The sequence below is a fragment of the Camarhynchus parvulus genome, chromosome 8 (genome assembly GCF_901933205.1).
Source record: "Camarhynchus parvulus chromosome 8, STF_HiC, whole genome shotgun sequence".
Lineage (NCBI taxonomy): Eukaryota > Metazoa > Chordata > Aves > Passeriformes > Thraupidae > Camarhynchus > Camarhynchus parvulus.
The window spans coordinates 18663817-18685218 of NC_044578.1; the positions used below are offsets into that span (position 1 = coordinate 18663817).

Sequence of the window (21402 nt, forward strand, 5' to 3'; positions counted from 1 at the left end):
GCTTTCTTTCATACACTTCTATTTCCCCAATATATTTTCTCAGTAATCATCGGATTAAAAAATATCCTAAGCCTTCAGACTAAGCCCTTACCACAACAATATACTTGTGGAAAAGTAGACATTAGGCTGTGTTCTTCTGTAGCCTTGAGTACAGTATGTTCTTTAAGGCAAGAAGAAAGAGTTTGAGTCACCCATACAGGATTGCCTGCATAAAATTCACAAAAAAACCAATGTTTTGTGGCTTTACATTTTTTATTAGGAATAAATAAATCTGATAAAAATGAAATGGGTGATAAGCATGATATAACAGTCAAACTTCACAAGAAATGACCTTTATATAAAAGACCCTTATAGCACAATAGAAATATTAATAGCACCTTACATGGATGCGCCACACTCCATACATTACCAGCTTTTCTCTTATTCAGTCTCAGCATCATGGATAGCAGGGACTCTACCTCTGGTAGCCTGTCTCACATCTTCACAGCTAAATGCAATAGACAACTTTGGTCTATAATTTTGAAGAATGCTCCTGTTTTTGATATATCTAAAAAAAGGAGAAAATATCCGTTTTGTGCATTACAAATTTATTTTTAAGGCTATGTAACAATCTTTTCTCATGTCTACGTGAAACTTATGTGTTTAGAAGGTATTTATATCCAACAGTTTTCTTCATATCTCCCATTAAATCAGCAGTGCAATCCTCATGATCTGTTTATTTTACCTTAAAGCCACATAAGTTTTCTGCTGTAAAGCCATTAATTTGAACCTATTCATTATGTGCCTCGTGTCTGAGTTTAAGAAGTCCTTATCTCACAGTAATTTTTAATATCCATTCTTTGTTTAATCTGATTAATCGATCAGATTCTAGTATCTGAATATCAATAACAGAATGCAAGATCATGATCAGCTTACTGTCAGGTTTACCTAATGAGAGAATAATAAAACAAGATCCTTCTTTTTTATTTTGTTTTCTCTTTCTTTCTCATTTCATTTTAACAGACAGATGCTTTCTATAAGAATCAAAAATAACTGGAAAGCATTAAGGGCTGAAACTACTTTCAGCCTTTAAAAATACAGGATATTCTAGAGAGTATTAAGGCCTTGATAGTTATAAATCAGTGTTGTCAGTAAGCATTTGAATAAATATGGCCTCTTCATTTACAGTTTGATAAAGAGTACCTGTGCAAGTAATTGCCAGAAAAAGTGGATTAGCAAAAGACTTAAGAGGTTAACTCAGTTAAACAATAAAAAGCTCTCTGGACATCTTACAGCAGAAGCATTAAAGGCATTTTATTTGTACATGATTTTTGCATAATCCCTTTTAGGAATTCAGATATTATTTGTTAAAACAAATTTATGTGTCCAAAATAGAAGAACTATGAGTACTCCCCTCCAAAATTTCCCTTCAGATTTTAAATACTGCAGGTGTAGAGCAGTGGCACTCAGTCACACCAGCCTGACAATCATTGTTATAAAAGGCAAAATAAAGACATTCCACCACCACATTCAGAAGCTGTGACCTACTCAGGTTGACAGTCTGCTGTAGATGAAATTACAGCAATACAAAATGAAAGAAGCAACAACTAATTGTGACTGGTATCAGCTGTTGAGAACTTTCAACCACATAACATTATTATATAATGCACGTAGCAAAGGGCACATGTTAGCAGAGACAGCTTGTGTAACTATTCAGTCTAATCCACAGAGTTTAAAGGCATATTCTAGCCATGGTTTCCTTTATTTAAGGTCCAGCAGCATTGAAGCAGGGTTCTCCAAGTAAGATTTCCACAAGTTAGAAAACCGGGCCATGGTAGCTCCATCAATGATGCGGTGATCAGCTGACCAACTCACATTCATTATTTGTGCTTTAAATACTTCACCTTTGCTATTAAACCGAGGAAGAACCTAAAAATCAGAGGAAGAATAAAACAGAATTATTAAATTAAATACTTTCATTAGCAAATTTGCTTTTTCTTGTTTTTGCTAATTTGTTGATCTAAATTACAACATTTTGCTGAATTAGACAGACAGCAGTAGCACCATGCTAAAAACCAAGACCTTTCCATTACTGTTTGTGCTGTGGATTAGAATATATTGCAATCCTGCATAATAAACAGTCACAGCCTTTTTCCACCATCATGGAAATCCTGAAGTAGTAAAAGGTCTTCTTGACTCCAAAGTTTCTTCCTGAATACTTTATTGCACTGTTAGTTCTCAAAGTGGCAGTTTCTTTAAAGCACCTCTAAAAAAATGCTCAGAGGAAGAACATAGAGGTAATTTCAGTTAATACTAATTTCATTTCCAGCACTGAGCTCCAATGTCTATATTAAAGAATTAAACCCCGAGATTCAGAAAATATAAAAAACTGCCTTCACATCCAAAATTCTCTATGGATTCAGCTACCTGGCTTATGAAATTGAACTTCATTTTCAGAATACTTCTCAAGTTTTCTCCCTCCTGATAGCAAAATTGCTATTGTCATGTTGCAAAACTTGCAAAACTGTATTTATATTTTTTCTTACTAACCCGAAGGCTAAACATAGATGTGATAAAAAGAATTCTGGAAAATAAATACAAATCTTTGGTGTAAGAGACTTCTAATTAAACATTTGGTATGTGCATAATCATTTGAAAACACCACAAACTTTTCAGTCATGAGCTATGCATTTTCTCTGCAACAAAGACAGGCTCCATGCTCCATTTGTGTTAAGATGACCTTAGCTAACACTCTCATCACTGAGATAAAGTGAATATACCTGTATCTTTCCAAGTGCTCCAATAGCTACTTCAGGAGGTAGTATCACTGGTTTGGCATAAGTGCCGCCAATCTAGAAAAGAAAAAAATGGGGTTATTATTTAAGAACTTTTTTTAAGCAGATTGCCTCTTGAATTAATTGCTACAGATTTTGTTCTTGGCATATTAAACTTCAGAAAAGCTGCATTTCAGAAGCAGCTCCATTTTCCCTGTACTTACTGTGCCAATATTTGAAAGGGTGAATGTTCCCCCAGTGAGGTCACTTGTTCCCAGCTGGCCTGCAGAGCCCAAGGACTGGAGGCGATTTAATTCCACAGCAATGTCAAACACACTGCAGACTTGAACATTTTTCACGTTTGGGACAATTAAACCTTGCTCTGTGTCCATTGCAACTCCAATGTTGTGTGAAGCCTGCAGCAAGTGCCATTAACCAGACATTAATACGAGCTGTCAACATAAAATGTATTTTAGGTAAAAAGCCACTTCAATCACACTTTCCTTATTTATCTTTTTAACCTGGAAAATGTTGTATTTAGTAAGCAACTCCTGCATACAACTTTGAGGGGAGAAAAGGATATAATTTTTTTAAAATTAGCCTCACATCTGCAAACTGTAAATTGATGTTGACAATTCCACCTTCAGAGAATACAAAGTCCTGAAATCAACTTCACACTGAAAACATTGTATTTTAGGATGATCATATGTGTAACAAAACATAAATAACATATTTTAAAGAGAACACTAAAATTAAAAAGAAGAAAAAAAAGAAATTTGGTGTGTTCATAGTCATCTAAAAACACCATAAACTTTTCAGTCATGAGCTATGCAGCTTTTCTGCAACAAAGGGAGACTCCATGTTCCATTTCCACTACAGATGATCTTAGCTAACTCTCTTTTTATGTTTTGGAAGGAATATAAGGATGCTGAGAGATATTTATAAAACAGCCCCAAAAAAGTTTGTACTGCAAGGTGCAAGTACACATCACTTAAGAAAATAGATACTTGCTTCCCAGAAGTATCAATCCAGCAGCTTGTATAAAACTATGTAACTTTTATCAAGACTGTACTTTAATATATAAGGGTTGAGTGTTGGAACGGTTGAACTATCGTGCACAAAAAAACCCAAAAATTGTTGTATTATATTTAAAATGTTCTCATTTTAAAAGCTTGGCCCACATTCAGGTGAAAAATAGGAAATAATATATTATTATGCATTTTTGAGGCAAGTCTGAATAACAAAGTTATTGTTTAGTTACTTTTACCTAAAAAACTAGCGAAATAAGGCCAACAACAAAGCAAATCTAGATCTCAGAATCTGAAACACAAATTATTTTCCTGCACAACCCTATAATTTTTGGTTCTTATAATTAGCTCAGACATTCTGAAAGGCCCCTGTTAGACACTACTTTTCACTTTCTGCTCACATTTATCCATAGTTTACAAACCTTATATGTGACATTTTGACAGTTCTCATCCAAAGAAGCATTAAGAATGGGATACTGCAGCAATCCCAGAGAGGCTGCCTGTTAAATATAACAAAAGAGAACAAAATAGATTTTTAGATTTTATAAGCAGAGAGCTCCATGGAAAAGAAGTAATGGTAGGATAAAATTTAGATTAATAACAACATGGAATGAGTGTTTAGGCAGCACTCTGAGTGCTATAGCATAACCAGACTAATCTGTACATTCACTGCACATGAACACAACTGCCTGCTTTTCTGAACAACAGAAGGAACAACAGTCAGTGACCTAAGGGATTCATTACCAATACAAAGATTATAATCATAACACCAACAAGAACAATGATGCATTTCATATGAGCTCAAAAAATACTGACAATTTCAAAAACTTGTTTTGTGTGATTCAAACACCTGGTAATGCTTACCTCCATATTAAATTATGCTGAAGGCACTCTATCCTTTCCCATTACTATTTCAAAAACTTCAATGACACTATATAACTCTAGCTGCAATTCCAACTGTAAATTGATAAGTGGCTCAATAGACAAAAAACCAGTTTTCCTGAAATGTGCCATAACTCAGATGATAGAGATACATCTACAACAATCATTGAACAGATATAAGTACTCCATACAGGGCTCTGCTGCAGGCCTCACCTTTATGAAGAAAGGCATAAAGGAAAGCTTAACTCCACGCATTTCCGCTAGAGGCTTCAGCTCTTCTCGCAGCTGAACAAGCTGAGTCAAATCAATCTCATCAGAATAACCAAAGTGGGGGATCTTCAGGGCTGCACTCATAGTCTTTACCATGGCCTTCTGAAAACCTGGAAAATATTAATTGTCTTCTTAAACCAACAAAATGAGCTTCTGTGAAGTAATGGTGAAATTTCATCTGTTTCCATTAACCAAATGACGTAACTTACAAAAACCAAACCAAAGCCAAAGCACGACCGAAGAAGAACAGCATAAAGAGCACCTACTGAGTTATTGAGTTCATAGAACTCAATTTTGATGACTGTAATACTTCAGATTATATTACTGCATCTCTCTCCTATGTATGTATAGATTTTAAATCATAATATGATAATCTGGATTATGCTTTCCAGCCTCTCCAAATAAACACTGCTTGAAAGGCAAGCAAAAAAATGTTAATCTTCCCCTTTTAATGTGATTTTTTTGTTACCTTAGTGTCTTTTATGGCACTATTCTCCAGAACAGGTATGAATGTTACTCACATAATAGTGCAGTATGCTTTTACTAAACACTGATAATCACTTAAATTCACTGCGCTTCACCACTAATTACATAATGATTCCTACCATGACAAATCCATGTTTAGAATTCCTACCTGTTTCAACATACACTTGAAGAATGAGCAAGTACAATTTGCAGACCAACTCCATCCAACCAAAACATGAACAAATATTTAATAAAATAATTTCAGCAGAAATGCTTCTTACAGAGAATGTTTTCCTGAATGCTCACTTGCATAACAACCACATGAAACACACTCCTATCAAAAGGAATCAGCTACTCACAGAGCAACAGGTACTGGTAGTCTACCGTGACCATGGCCTCAAGACTATATTTCATGATTTACCTGTTACAGGTTCAGTTTTATCTTTTCCTGCAAATGCAATGGGTCTGGAAACAGGTACGGGAATTTTGCGCGCTTTGTCCTTTGGAGCAGCTGGCACAGCCTCTGCTCTCCGCTGAGGTGGGACAATTTCAGCCTTCGGGGATGGAGGTAAAATAGCTCCTGTTTGTTTGGCCAAATAGTTGAGTATATCTTCTTTAAGGATTCTGTTATCCTTTCCCGTCCCAACCACTTCACTCAATTTAATCTGAAAAGTACATAACAAGCAGTGATCTTTTAGTTTTACAGCAACATAAAAATATCTTCTATTGTGAGCTATGGTTAAAAATTATTCCCATTTCTCATCCAACATATTTGCAGTTTTCTGTAGTTTATTAGGTATTCAACATAGTTCAAATCATCCAAAAGTCCCACTAGTCCCACTAGGTATTTGACTGCATACTTCAAGCACAATCCTCTTCATTTCTACAACAGTTTTCACACTGTAAAATGTATTTGAGAACAAGTGTTTCCTCTAGATCAGTGCTCTTCTAGTCAGTCAAACTGCCATGTAAAAGCTGGGTAAAATGCAGCAGGACCTTATTCAGCAAACCTACATTGTTCTCCATGGCCAGGCGACGAACTGCAGGGGTTGCCAATGTTTTGTGGCCTTTTATCTCTTGGTGAGTATGCTCTTCATGAGACATAGGAGGTGTTTCAACAACATCTTCTTCCGAAGCAAGACCTGCAAATGAAAAGAAAAATATTAACTTTACTACATTGTAAGCATTTGTTAAATTCCAAACTCAACCATTCTGTGAAACCTGAAGTTTTTACGATTTACTTTGAGTTAATGTGGATGGGAACACAGCTTACTAAAGGCTGCTGCTTAAGCTAAATATTCAAGAGGAAATGTCTAGGAGATTTTAAACTTTAATAAATATCACAACTTTCTCTACTCAAATTCCTTGACTTTATAAAGGGAAAAAAATCTTTCAAGATTTTCAGGAGGAAAAAGCAAGCTTCTCTGCCACTGATTGTTTTATGACAAGAAACAAAATATGCATGAGAAAAAAATGGCTTACAATACCTTTTGAAGCATCTATTTCAATGTCCACTAGCGGTTTTCCAACATAAGCAATATCATCTATGCTGTAATGGAGTTTTCTGATGATGCCATCGTAACGACTGGTGATAGTAACAGAGGCTTTGTCACTCTGCACCTCGCAAATGCTGTCAAACTGAGACACACTGTCACCTTCCTTTATGTACCTGGGAGGAAAGACACTACTGGGCTACTGGGAAACACAGTCAATGTAAAAACCTGTTCTGTGTATTCCTTTGCTAAGTTCAATAACATACATCCTACAATATGGAAGTGCATTCCAGATGAGAAAACAAAATTTACATACTGGATATGATGGCTACATGCATTTTGTCTGACTGCCACAGAACTCTTTGTTGGGTGAAATGACAAAATTATTATTAATATCATTACACATATATTACATTTACTTTAGTAGAGTTTTCCTGACAGATTATAAAGCATCTATAAATAACAACGAGCCCAGTTTAATCTGAATGCAAGGAAGTTGTTGGTTCCAACATATCAATATACAATCAGTTTCAGAAAGGAAATGGATAGTAGGGAACACTGTCTTCCATGCAAAGAGAGGTATTTGTACAAAGAACAAGGCCTTTCAACACTGCCTTCCTTCACGGTACACTTTGATTTTGTTTCATCCATGCATCATTGGCTTTTTGCAAAGAATTTAGAAGTGTAAATCTTTTACTAAAGGCAACAGAGGAGGGGTACAGGATAAAATTATGTGCATTCTTTAGACTAACCATTTGTTTCTAAAGCTAAGTTTAAGTAAACATAACAAAAGACAGGCCACCTGAACACAAAAAACATCAATCACTGAAGGAAAAGCCTGTATAGAGGTGCAGCCCTTTCCTTCCAATTTTTCCACTCACAAATATATGAGACTGCAAACAAACAAAATAAAAAGCTCAGTATGTACAAGGTTCCAAAATGTGCAAAATGAAACCTGAAAAACCTCACTAGTAACCCAAAAAATATTCTCAGATAACTCATTGATCATACAGCTAAAGCTGCTAAACTACCTGCTGATCTCTTAGTGTATTTCCAGGAAAGCAGAGCTTACCATTCTTTTACAGTCACCTCTGTAATTCCTTCTCCAATGTCAGAAAGCTTAAACTGGACAATTTGGCCACAAGACACTTGAAACAGAGAATAAGAAAATATAGCATGTTTAATATTAAATACAAGCTACCAGACAGAAAATCTGAATGCATCAGAAATAATCTACATACCAGCCATATGCAAACCTCTAACATAACACTCATAAAATAGCAAAATAAAAGAAATTATTTTATTATGAAAAAGATTACCAGCAGATGTTCTGAATAATCGCTGTTGATGACTAAACTTGAGGGCAGATTTGTCAAACACGCACACATATTTTGATTTTATAAAGCGAATGCTGCTGCACGATCTAACGCGATGAATGCAAACCTGGGGAGAAAATCTCAAGGGTTAATACAGTGGAGGTAGAGCCCATTTAATATTCCCCATCTAACAGTCAGACTAAAATAGTTTCCTTCTAGTCTACGTAAGAGAAGTTCTTATGGAACACAATTGCACTGAATACATTCTTGAACATACAGTAACCTTTACATTAGCAAAAGCTTTGCCAGGTTTTAGCTTCTTTCAATAACACAACACATGGGGAGATCAAAGCCACAGAGACATAACCAATTAACAAAAATCATGACAGCATTTGATGAGTGATTCATTGCTATTGTTTCTCTCACGAATTAGCTCAATCAGGACAGGCACACAAAAAGCACACACACTATCAACCACATCAGATAGCTGAAATACTCCTATCCAGGATGAATGCTGGAAGGCTTCCCTAGACTGCACAGAAAACCAGCATATTTGTCCCATCAGAGTTGATCAGAAGTACTAATTAGAAAGGAAATTCACACCAGAGGGCCCAGAGAGTGGCCCTTTCATTTTTGTTCCTGTATAGGAGGCAATCACCTTCAAGTAAACATCATTTTACATCAGCTTCAATGATATTTTTGTAAGAACTGGCCATGAGATGGTTTTCTCTTATGGTTACAATTATATTTATCCAAAAATCAACTTTAAAGAGTCTAAAGAATTTTCTGAAAGATTCTTCAGACAAAACTTTATGTTTTAAAGCCTCTTCTAATCAGGCATGATTGTGATCATAAGCAAAGTTGGTAGTGCTTGCATTGACATAAACAGGTATTTTATTAAGCTCAACACAAGTTAGTTCAGACACATTCTTATCCAGTAAAATTTATCAAATTTCATGTAATTTTGGTGTTATGTTGTCTAAGAGTGCTGTATAATTTATAAAAATAACAATTTCTCTGTAGATACTATCTCTAACTAATTTAGAGATATGAAAAAATTCAGGTGCTACAATGTACCTCAAGTAGCTCAAAACTGTAAAATTTAGAAATTATCTTCTTAGAGGAGCCAGAAAACAGCATACCTGCATGGGAAAGTTCATTTTAACTTCTTGTTTAAAAAATCCTTTCAGTAATTACAGAGCATATGAAACTTCTTGTTTCCCTCCCCACACCCCAAACTGTTCAACTATTTGCTATCACTTTTCACTGTTTAAAAAGTACATTATTCAGCAGGCCATACAATTCTGAACTGACAATGTACTAATTTTCTGTATTATTTAACCCAGCAATGCAAGTTATATTTAATATTCTCTTTCTTTAAAGAACAAACATTTATACAACACAGTCTATCATGATGGACACAACAAAGTTATATCATTTGAGTTACCTTTCAGTTGCCTGCCACTAAGATGGTACCTACTGATCTAGAATGAGTATTTTTCTAATTCCTATAACAAGCAAATAGAAAAATCTTTTCATTAATCCTCCAAACAGCTTTCCATATTCAATAATCAGGTAACATGGCAATTTCAAGCTATGAAAAATCATACTCTAGGAATACATTTAAAATTCACATTACAAAACCGGTATACAATTACATCTTCACAATCCTATTTTTCTGCTATCTTTAATTCTGCGTTTCTTCCCACTTGAAGATTACATGTTTACATAAAAATGGTACCAAAAAATTGTTCAACTAGATCTTTTTGTCACAAACTTGCAAAAACTCTCTTTTCTCTTTACATGACCCTAAATGAAAAACATTCAGTATTTACCTGTGAAGATGATCACAAGGAGCACATCAAATCTCTGAACTATTTCTAAATGTGAAGTTTCACAATGATTTCCATGTGATTTTTAACCTTTGGTTACCAAAGCAGGTAGTGAATTAGTAATGTCACTGCCAAAAAAAGAGACTGGTGTTGTTATTGAAGAGTTACCATGCTGTTTCATATTATATCTGTAGGAAAAATTCAAAACTACTGCATTTTTAAAACTGAAATATTTCTTGTTTTAAGTTTTGCAGATTCCCTAGCAAAAAGTTGCTGTGCTAGCATGTTAAAGTAATAATACAGGACACAATCTCTTCACAGAGCAGTGTTCATTACAAATAAGGAAAAAATTAAAATCCATAAAACAAAGAGACTGTGCTTACAATTTCAGCATTTAATCACCATAATACTGGTGTAATGCCAAGCAAGGAAATAAAAATGGCACATAAAAGACAAAATTAGCTCTAATATCCATAGCATATCCATCTATACCCATCCAGTTTGATGTCTGGAAAAATCTATCAGTTAACCCCAAAGATAACTGCTAGTACTGAGCATGTTAATGTGGCTACTGTTACACTAAACAGCAGCTTAAAGGCAACACTGCCACAGCACGGTAACACCTTCCCTGTGCAAGCCTGGGATGCGCAGAGTGACTCTGGCAAAAAGGAGCTGAGGGCCACCGAGTCCCTTGCTGAGTCTGAGGCCACAGCAGCCTGGCTGACAGAGCATGGGCTGACCCCAGCCAAGGGGGCAGCTGAGGGCACTCACGGGAGCTGCCTTGCCTCTCAGGTTCAGCTTTGCTTGTTTCCTTAAAAACAAGCCAACTCCAGCTGTCTAAGTTACCACTGATCCTGAAAATGTAGGCTGGCCTCAGACCAAAATAGTTTTAAGCAGCCTGGAGAGAACTGATTACCTGATGGAGTAACACTAAATTTCCAAGTCAAACTGAACAGTTCAAGCTCACAGACAATGACTTTGCATTAAAGGATATTGCCCTGCTGAACTTTCTTGACTTCTGTCCCACTGAGTAATTTTAGAACATTTCCTCACATTGGATGTGTTTTGCATACATATTCTATATTTCCAAGTATATAGTTACCTATATACTAAAGCAACACATCCCTGGTAATGTGTTTTAATCAGATATCATCCCTCATCCAAATACCTGGCACATGTCCCAGTGTCCAGGTAACTGCCATTTCCCTACCACTTCACACAAAGGCTCCCTGGCTCAGATTCAAAATGTGCTTGCAGGAAACACACACTATAAACCAGCCAATTCTATAGTTCAGCATGCACATAGATAAGATGAGCGTTTTCATCTTATCAGAAGAAAGATAAGATTAAGAGTAGAAGGTTAGAAATACAACTTAAAAGAAAGTGCTATTTTTAATGCTCTTAATTAGTAAAATTATTTATAAATACTTGTAAGTTACTGGCTGAAAACTGGATTACAAAAGTATAATTTAAAAATTCCTCATCGTTATGCTTAAAAATTAAAATATGAATTATTAAGAGAAAGAACATCCTAGAAACTGGAATGGACCCTTAATTTTGTTTCCAAATTTCAAAAATTATTTCTTTGACATCCCACAAAACAGGGATGACATAATAGGAAACCAACGCTCTCCACAATAGCAAGAAGACTACGATACAAGAAGACAGAAGAAAGCATGAACTAAGTCTGTGTTCACGAAATTGTAAGTAAAGGCAACCAAGTAGATCCACTTCTTACGGTAAGGTATCTCAACTACTTTTCAAGTATCAAGGCTCCTGGGATTCAAAGAAATCCGTTTCCCTTTTTTGTACGTGTATCCACACCGTCTCCGTGCAGATGCGGTATGCAAAGGGAGCTGATGCGTGGGCGGAGAAGCGGCGATGGCAGAGCAAGGCATAGGCAAAGCAATAATGGGATGACTTAGAAATAACAGAAGAGGAGGATGTCACTGTCTTATTACAGAAAGGCACACGTTTCTTTCCCAGGAGCATGGGCAAGGGTAGCGCAGGGGGAGAAGGTGCCAGTTCTGGGGGTCCCCGTGCAGCGCGGGGCGGTCCCAGGCACTGCCGGGGTCCCGTCACCTGCGCGGAGCAGGGGGAGCGCACCGCGGGGAGGGAGCAGAGGCGCTGCCCGGCCCCAGACACCGCCGAGGCGGCAGCTCCGCGAGCGCGCCGTGTTTGCAGAGGCGCGGTGCGAGCTGTGCGCCCGCCGGACGGCAGGAACAGCGCTCGGGGATGCCGCGAGTTATCTCTCCCACTCGGCCGGCCGGGAGCGCCGCCGCCCGCGGGGTCCCCGCTCCCCTTACCAGGCGCCCCGCGGCTCGGCAGCTGCTCCTCAGCGCGGTCACGGCCGCCATCTTACCCCGGGCAGAACGGCCCCGCACACACCCCCGGCACAGCCAACCGGCGGCGGCCGCGCCGCCACAGCCAACCAGCAGCGGGCGGGGGCCGCGGGGTCCGCACACGCCCACGGGAGGGACCGCGAGAGGGTTCCCGTGCGGGCCACAGCCTTGGGTGGCGGTGCACGGCGTGCGGCGGTGCACAGCGTGCGGCTTTCCTGGGCCGCAGTAGCGGGAAGGGCAGCGCGAAAAGCCCGGCCATTCCCATACACGTGTAATAAAGTCCCGAGCGCGCCTGCCAGAACAACACGCCCGTGGCTGTGGTTCTGCGGGAAGGGTGATTGTAACCAAGTAGGGATCGACCTCTTCTCCGAGGTGACGAGCGACAGGGCATAGTCTTAAGATGCGCCAGGGGAGGTTTACGTTGAACATTGGGAAAAATCTCTTCACAGAAAGGGTGATTGGACATTGGAACGGGTTGCCCAGGAAGGTGGTGGAAATACCAACCCTAGAGGTGTTTAAGGAAACGACTGGACGTGGTACTTAGTGCCATGGTCTGTTTGACATCGTGGTATTCGCTTATAGGCTGGACTTGATAATCTCAGAGGTCTTTTAAAACCCAATTCATTCTGTGATTCTGAGGAAAAGTACCTTGTAACGAGGAGGGTAGCAGTCTGGCCGCTCTCCTCCAGCGGCAGCGCTGTACCCATGGCTCTGATCTCCCAGGAGCCGCGGTTGTTACCGCTCCGGCCCTCAGGACAGGGGAAAGGCATTGCCTCCTGCGAGACGCGGTCAGTACTGCGGGGACAATAGAACTACTCCTCGCCCCTGCCAGAGCGCCGGGCCCGCCGGCTGCTCCTCCCCGCGGCGGAGTCGCCTCGACCAACCCCGGCGGGCGGGCAGGGAGGCGCCTCCGCTCTGCGCCTGCCCGGCACCGCCGCCCGCCCCCGAGCACCGGTACCGCAGCATCCCGGGCGCGCCGCCGCCGTCAAACAGTCCTAGCCCGAGGCTGCTTCGCCGGGGGCTCGCCGTGTTTAGGGCCCCACCGCGATCCCATCGGCGCGGCCTCTGCGAGAGACACCGCTCATCGCCAGCCATGGACGGGGACAGGGTGGAGATAGACGGCGGGATCATGGAGGGGGTGAGCGCCAGCGGGCCGCGGCTTACCTGGCCCCGGGCAGCGGTACGGGCCGGCCCGGTGTGCGGGAAGCGCGGTAGCGCCTGACGAGCGCCGTTTCTCCGTGCAGGGCGGGCAGATCCTGCGGGTGTCCACGGCGCTGAGCTGCCTGCTGGGGCTGCCGCTGCGGGTGCGCCGGATCCGCGCCGGGCGGAGCCAGCCGGGCCTCAGGTGAGACCCTCCTGGGGCGCTCAGCCGGTCACTTACGGCGTGTGGGGCCCTCTCGAGCTGGGGCACGGCCACTCAAGGCCTCGGCTGCTCTCGTCTGAAACGTTTGCGTTTCCATTGCTTTAAAAGAGCCTTTTTGCTAAAAAATCCTGTCTGTGGCTCACAAAGAGTGAGGGGGAACGCTGCGGCATGAAGCGCGCTCGGTTCTCTTGCCGGTCCCCTCAGTGCGGGTCCCGCCCGGGCCGCAGGCGGGGCAGGCAGCGCGGGTCCCGCCCGGGGAAATGGTTCCACAGGTGCTGAGAGGAACGCGCTTTGAAACGGGGAACGCACTGATGTAATGCCTGAGCAAAACACAGCTTACCGAGCGTACAGTGCTAAGAACAGATAGTGCATATCCTAGTGTTGCTACAGTTAGTGTATTTCCAGTGTTAAAAACAGTTGGTGTATTTCCTATTTAGATTACTCTAACAAATGGAAACAAGCACAAGACAAGTACATAGCAAACCTGTTAACTCTCTTGTAGCCCTGCAACCGGCTCTGGCTCAGCCAGTATTGCCATCATTATCCCACTGCATTCCTGTCCAAGCATTTATCACATTAGGACAAGTGGCTGCTCTTGCATCTCATCTATCTGTCTTGGGCCCATTCTAGTGGAAAGGATACCAGAATCCTGCATATTCCAGTATGGCCAGAATGCTACTCCTTTGGCCCCTATGAACTCAGAAGTACTGTAGCAACCAGAGTGAATTTCTGATCCTTGTCTGATCCAAAATTTGCAGTTGTAGTTTTTTAGTGTGTTTAGTTGTTGCTTTAATGTAACATAAGCATGTAGTCTACTTGTATGTGTCTTTAACTGTGTGTTGTTGCTCTAAGACCTCAGCATCTGTCTGGATTGGAGATGATTCGAGATTTGTGTGATGGGAAGCTGAATGGCGGAGAAATTGGCTCAACAGAAATAACCTTCACTCCTGGGAAGATCAAAGGTGGAACCCACATAGCAGATACAAAAACAGCAGGGTATGTCTTTGTAGACTAGCTTCTGATAACTTTAAAATTATCACAATAGATGGGGTGGGGGAAAAAAGAACATTTATGCTTTGGTAATGACCCAGGATGTGTGCTGCCTGAGCCAGATATATGTGACCAAAGAACCTATAGTATAGGTAGGATATGCAGGAAGTACATGTGAAATTTAAAAGTATGATTGATATAAAAGCTGAATGCTTGGTTTATGTAATGAAAAAAGCAGCTGTCCATGTCTTTAAAACTTCAGGTGTAATGTCCTCACACTAGTGTGTTACATACCAGATCAAATGCATTAAATTAGATGAGTATCTCACATCCATGAGGTCTGAAATAATCACCATATAATAAGGTAAATTTTGGCATTTTACTTATGCTTATAGGAGCACAGTATGTCATATTGCTCTTTTGGAAATGGGACAATTCCATCCATGTACTACAATGTTACTGCTGCCTAAGCCTTTTCTGCTTCCTAAACCCACAGTTATCATGGTCCCATCACTATACTAAGGAAGATATATAACTTTATTTCAAACAGACCTATTTAAGATGCAATTAATGTGAAATGAAAACCTTCATATTAGGCTTGGTAAGGACATGAAGTTTTAAAGTAGTATCTTTTAAGACTAATAAATTTATAGATAATTTTAAAAATAGAATACAAAAGTAAATGTTCTAGTAAAATGTTCCTAGATGTATAATGATTCTGTGGAATTGTATGGATTATGAGTGTATGACATTTGAGTATGTTATTATTGCTTTTAGGAGTGTGTGCCTACTGATGCAGGTAGCAATGCCCTGTGTGCTGTTTGCTGCTTCCCCTTCAGAGCTTCATTTAAAAGGTGGGACTAATGCGGAGATGGCTCCTCAGATAGACTACACAGTCATGGTAGGGAGAAATTCCTTTGCCTTGGTGCATCTTCCCTGAATATGTATGCAATGTGACTGCTGTTCCTCTGTTGCTCTTACTGCAAGTCTATTTGTGATTATGGAATTAGGCATGGAATATAACACTATTAGTATACTGGCTGTAGAGAGCAACCAGTGTTTCTTGGAATTTCCTGAAATGGCAAATAGTCTCTTTGGTTTTAATTACTACAGAAAATTTCACTTAAAATGTATTCTTCTTCCTAGAAGTGCTGTGAATTACTCTTCTTTTTTCCATAAGAAAATCCTTTTACACAAAGTGACATTGAGAATGAAATATGAGGATTGTCATATAAGCTATATGGATGAGACTGGCTATCTTTTTTTTTTATAATAATGCAACTGAAATTTTTGTGTTGAGCTTTTTTTTCTTTTAAGATTGTATAACATAGTGGGAAATTATCAATGCAAAATAAATTGACTCTGTGTTTTTATATGGGGTTTTTTTCAGGTCTTCAAGCCAATAATCGAAAAGTTCAATTTCACATTTAATTGTGACATAAAGAGAAGGTGAGTTGTGGAGCAGTGCAGCAGAGCTGGGCCTTACTGAGCCCATGTGTGAGCAGAGGCACACAAGGGGCTCTCAATCAAGCTGAGGGGTGAATTTATAATATGTGAACTAATCTGCATTAGCTGCCCCTGTGTGTACTGTCACCACATGATGAATGGGATAGGGTTCTTGGCTGTCTTTTCTTTTCGTTGCTGAGTTTACAGCTGCTGTGTAATGTTTCCTGTTGGCTCCCCTGAGGGGAGCACATGCTGAACAGGCAGTGCATTACTGAGCTTTTTCCAAGGAGCCAGTTAGGTTGGTGTTAGGAAGTTAATAAGATGTGCATTACAGAGGATTACTGTTAGAGAGCCTAATTCCATTATAAGGGTTTCTAAGGCACACATCAAGAAAATTGGTATGTACAGTAACAGGGAACATAAAAATGTATAGTGAAGTGTATGAATAGCCTCCTGGCCCTTTTCTTGGTTTCCTTGTGATGGTTGCATTTAATTATGTCCAATTACTGTTTCTAAATAGGGGCTACTATCCTCAAGGAGGTGGTGAAGTTGTAGTCCAGATGTCTCCAGTCAAAGAGCTGAGCCCAATAAACTTAACAGAACGTGGCACAGTGACAAAGATTTATGGAAGGGCATTTGTTGCTGGAGCACTGCCTATCAAAGTAAGTGCTTATCATGGCTCTGGTAGCATCCTACTTGATATAGCTATATAAAATTGCATGCCATCTGCTCAACATTCCTGTACTCTCCTGTCTTTTGCAGTCTTACACAAACTAAGCAACCTTATTAAATGGTTTCAGTTATTCAGGCTGTAGAATATCATATTGGACATACCTAAAATTCATTCACTGCACAGCAGTGTAAAGCTAAAACAGGAAATCAGAACAGTATCCTCATCCTTCATAGGACTATTCAAAAGTCTTTGTCATATATATATATTGAGGGATGTCTTATTTCTGATTTATGTATTCTTCATATTCATGTGCATTATTTTAAATCTGAAATTAGGGCCCTTGTTCATAAATTTATGAGCTCTGTAATAGGTGAGAGTATTAGAACAAGTTAAGGGTAGGTTTAGCCAATAATAAAAGGAGATAAATTTGCTCCTTTATATCTCCTCTTTTCTATTCTTCCTGTCGTGAGTGCTGGGATCTCCTTGAGGTTCCTTCTCACATACAGGCTAGGAATTAATAGAGGAAGGAAGAGGAGACGCTGAGGTACTTTTTGAAAAGCTATTGACTGCTGGTTTTGGTCTTAAAATCTCCAAACCTGTGAATACAGCTGTGATTAGATCAGAGGAATGGGATAAGCTTCATATATCCCCATTTGCTTGTAATGTAAAATTGTTATTTTATGTATTCTCTCTTACAGAGTATATTCTGTACATAATAAATGTGGGGTGGGGTTTTTGCACTTGGTTTTGGGGTGAGTTATTTTTAGAATCTAAAGTTTTGCGAGAAGACTAAAATAATTTTTTTCTCTATGAATGAAGAAAAGTTCTTGAATTTCTATTGATATTGATTTCTACATACATTTCTATAACTGTTGCTTGTACAGGATTTAATGGTACCTTACTTTTGTAGAAAAGCTTTCAGAAAAAAATCACGTTCAGTTCTTGCTTGTAGGGGTTTATAGCAATCCTTTGTTTTTCTAGTTAATAAAGTAGCCCTTTATTCAGGGATTGAATTTATGAGGAAAAAGTATTGCTATATTACATAATTTTATTACTGGGTTTATGTCTTCTCTTGTTAGCTGGCAAAAGACATGTCAGCAGCAGCAGTGAGATGCATCAGAAGAGAAATCAGAGACCTTTACATTAACATTCAGCCTGTCAGAGAACCTGATGATCAGGCTGTTGGGACTGGAAGTGGAATAATGTGAGTCCAAGCTTTCTATTGTTACCTCTAATCTTGTTGGTTAACTTAGCTAGAACCTGATTACATATCTGATAAATAAACTGTAATATGAGTGATTTTGATTTTAATTATTTTTGTTTTTCTGATTAGTATTGTTGCAGAGACCTCGACAGGTTGTTTGTTAGCTGGGTCATCACTTGGCAAGAGAGGTAAGAATTCCATGAATTCTTTGAGACTTAATATACCAATAAAAATAGGAATCTGAAGTATCATCTGTTTAAAGATCTGATGCTCTGAATGTTTCATTTGTGAATATATGCTTTTAGAAATAAAGGACAACAGAAATTAGCAGATTTAAAACACAGTAAATGGAAATTTACAAAAATTACAGAACTGTTAAATTTACCTTGTATCAGAATGGAGAATCACTGGTAATATTTCTGAACTTTAGGAGCATAGACTTTGTTTTAACATTTGAAGTTTCTGCTCAAGAGTGAATCTAGTTTAAAATGAATGGAAGTGATCTTGGTTTTAAATTATTTGAATCAAATGTTTTTCTAAGTGAAGCTACTTTCTTTCCACTGCTTAGGAAGTATAAACTATATATGAGCATGAGATGGGAAGGATTTTTTTTTAAAGCAGACACCTGAGGCAAGAGCATCAAGTTCAAAGAAAATAAGATCTAAAAAGTTGACAATTTCTTGGGTTGTTTTCTGATTTTTTTTTGTACTTTTAAAACTTGAAATAGTAATTTTCAGCTTTCTGATTTCTCTCTTAGGAAAGAATGCTGACAAAGTTGGTATTGAAGCAGCAGAGATGCTGCTTCAGAATCTTAAACATGGTGGAACTGTGGATGATTCTCTGCAAGACCAGGTAAGGTTCCTACATGTGTTTATATGAAGTTGAAGTAGCAAGAACATGCATGCACTACTTGTAAACAATATAGATCTGAATAGGGAAGGGACAAGATGTTAGTTAGTAGTCTCAGAGACCTCTAATCACAACATCACTAGGATTAGCAAATTACATGCAGTTTTTAGGAATCACAAATGTTTTTAGCATTGTACCAACACCCTCAAATTTTGCCTTTCTGTAACCCTCAGTAAGTATGGAAGAAAGAGGCAGGAATTTGCTTCAATTTGGCATTCCATGTGATGCAGTGATAATAGCTCCCTCCTTACATATATGGAATGATACTAAGGGAAGGTACTAGAGATATCTAGAACATGCTCCCAGTTATCTTGCTCCCCTGATTTCATTTAAGAATGAAGGCCCTCCACTGCCTCATCTTAGCCTGATGAGGATCTGGCCTGGTTTAGCTAGGATGATGCTAGCTCTTAGCTGTAAACACCTGGGCACACATGAAAATTATGTACTATAATAAGTATTTGGGTCTTGGACTCAGCCTACTTTTTCCAAAGCATGCAAGTACCATTGATGGGAACAAGCCACAGCCAGAGTCACTGTGTATGGGAACTGCACAGAGTTGCAGTATTCTTGTCATGGTGATGATTTTAAGTCAAATCAAAGAGTTTTGGATGTCTCTCTGGTGAGTATGTGATCAGGAAGTGTTAGAATTAAAGTAGCTTTTCTTGAGATTCTCTCCATGTAGGTAAACTACTAATCTGGAGTCTGACATGACTTTGGGGAATTTTGGGACAATACAGTGGGGGAGAGCAAAGATAAATGTAGTAATAGGAATTCAATAACAGGAATTCAGGGGCAAACTCCACTGTGGAAAAGTAGCCCTTCTGTAATAGGCATTACAGTAGCAATCTCCAAACTTCTGGAGCCATGGATCACTCTTCAAACTCAGTTTCATGAACTTTTATGAAACTTGGAAGACAACATCTTTATATTGACAGACATTTTGCATGTTCTGGTTGGGATTTTTTTAATCAATAAATTCCTAGAATCTGAAGAATGACTTAATAATTACCTTTCCCTCCCTTTCAGCTGATCATTTTTATGGCATTGGCAAAGGGGGTGTCTAGAGTGAAAAGTGGACCAATTACACTGCATACTCAAACAGCTATACACTTTGCAGAGCAGCTAACAAAGGTGAGTCCAAACATTCAGGAAGTTTTACCTTTCAGTTTTCTTCCAGTAACTTGGCAATGTACAGTTCATCAGGCAGTATGAGCTGAACTTGATCATGGAGGACAAGCATTGATAAAACAATTGCTATACTATATACCTGGGAGTTTTCCTGTAGAATGTGAGCCTACTCTAGAATTAAAGGCTTTTAGAATGGTAAGATACTTTTACCACATTTATTTAAATGGTTTTTTGAATTAAATCTGTCAAATCTGTCAAAGGTGTAATATACATAAACATGTGGCAGTACAGTTATTGGACATCAGCTACTCAATATTTAAACCACTGCATGTGATAACTTAACTAGTTAATCCTCTTCTAGGCCAAATTTACTGTGACAAAGTCAGAAGAGGAAGACCCTGGTAATGATACCTACATCATTGAGTGCCAAGGAATGGGGATGATAAATTCAAACTTAAAGTGTTAAAAAAAAAAAAGAAAGGCAGCAAGTTGCCAAAAGCAACACTCAACATACCTCAGTGATGTATTGCACTACACTTCATTGGATGTATGATCTGCCTGAAGAGGAGGAGCCTTCTGTCATAACTGAGTGATTTAACTTGAAGGTTGATGTCAAGTTTTTCCTTGGTATGATGAAAATCTGTCATGTGAAAATGAAAACTTTACTTTGTTGTTTTTACTATTAGCAGCAAAATGAGTAGCAACAGGACAGCAAATAGCATCTACTGTATGTATGCAAGAGCTTCAGTTAGAGACTTTGAACTTTACCTAAGTAGAAAAGAACTATTTTAGTTCAATATTTCTTTCACTTTTAAAAACTGCAAGTTCTGTTCTCTGGAAACCTTTATGTTATGAGGTACATGGAGTGAAATGCACCTTTAAATCTGTATTGCTGTTCTTCCTTAGCCATTTGCTAAATAATAAAGCAGTATCACCCTATAACAGGCTGGTATTTATATTTGCTGGTATCTTAGCAGGTTGTGCTTGGGAAAGGTGTATACAAAATAACTTTTCAGAAGCATAGAAAGAAGACTCAATGCGTAAGATAATCTTTTAAATCTTCTTTTTTCATCTATTTTATGATATATGCTCAGGCAAGCTAAATCAATGTACCACATTACAGCCCAGACACCAAGTATTGACTCCATGATATGATTTTATTTTCTAGCTGCATCTGTCCTTGTCACTTTGCATACTAACTGAGGCTGCATTTTCACTGAGGTGGTGTTCTTCTTGAAGGGAGTACTTAATTTCAGCTGAGATTAGGGTGCTGTTGAACACACATATAGACACAGTATCTATGTGTGT

At 39.1% G+C, this 21402-nt stretch overlaps 2 protein-coding genes across 3 annotated transcripts; one reads left to right on the forward strand and one right to left on the reverse strand.

Annotated features, from left to right (window-relative positions):
* Window positions 1-234: 234 nt before the first annotated feature.
* DBT (dihydrolipoamide branched chain transacylase E2) lies at window positions 235-12672 on the reverse strand. 2 transcript variants are annotated; one of them, XM_030952981.1, is made up of 12 exons: window positions 12346-12434; window positions 9285-9349; window positions 8211-8334; window positions 7964-8039; window positions 6886-7067; window positions 6413-6540; window positions 5820-6063; window positions 4877-5043; window positions 4204-4281; window positions 2978-3169; window positions 2760-2831; window positions 235-1908 (listed from the first exon to the last, which is right to left on the reverse strand). In XM_030952981.1, exons 2-12 carry the CDS (start codon window positions 9345-9347, stop codon window positions 1741-1743), a joined length of 1494 nt encoding a protein of 497 aa, XP_030808841.1. In that variant the 5' UTR covers window positions 9348-9349; window positions 12346-12434; the 3' UTR covers window positions 235-1740. The 2 variants fall into 2 exon arrangements, with proteins under 2 accessions (XP_030808841.1, XP_030808842.1); XM_030952982.1 differs by lacking the exon at window positions 9285-9349 and having other exon boundaries at window positions 1274-1908; window positions 12346-12672.
* A 646-nt stretch (window positions 12673-13318) lies between these two features.
* On the forward strand, window positions 13319-21033 carry RTCA (RNA 3'-terminal phosphate cyclase). Its single transcript, XM_030953333.1, has 11 exons — window positions 13319-13519; window positions 13626-13726; window positions 14597-14740; window positions 15512-15635; window positions 16125-16183; window positions 16701-16842; window positions 17933-18057; window positions 18187-18245; window positions 18815-18909; window positions 19993-20097; window positions 20456-21033. The coding sequence occupies exons 1-11, from the start codon at window positions 13475-13477 to the stop codon at window positions 20558-20560; spliced, it is 1104 nt and encodes a 367-aa protein (XP_030809193.1). The 5' UTR covers window positions 13319-13474; the 3' UTR covers window positions 20561-21033.
* The last annotated feature ends 369 nt before the right edge of the window (window positions 21034-21402 follow it).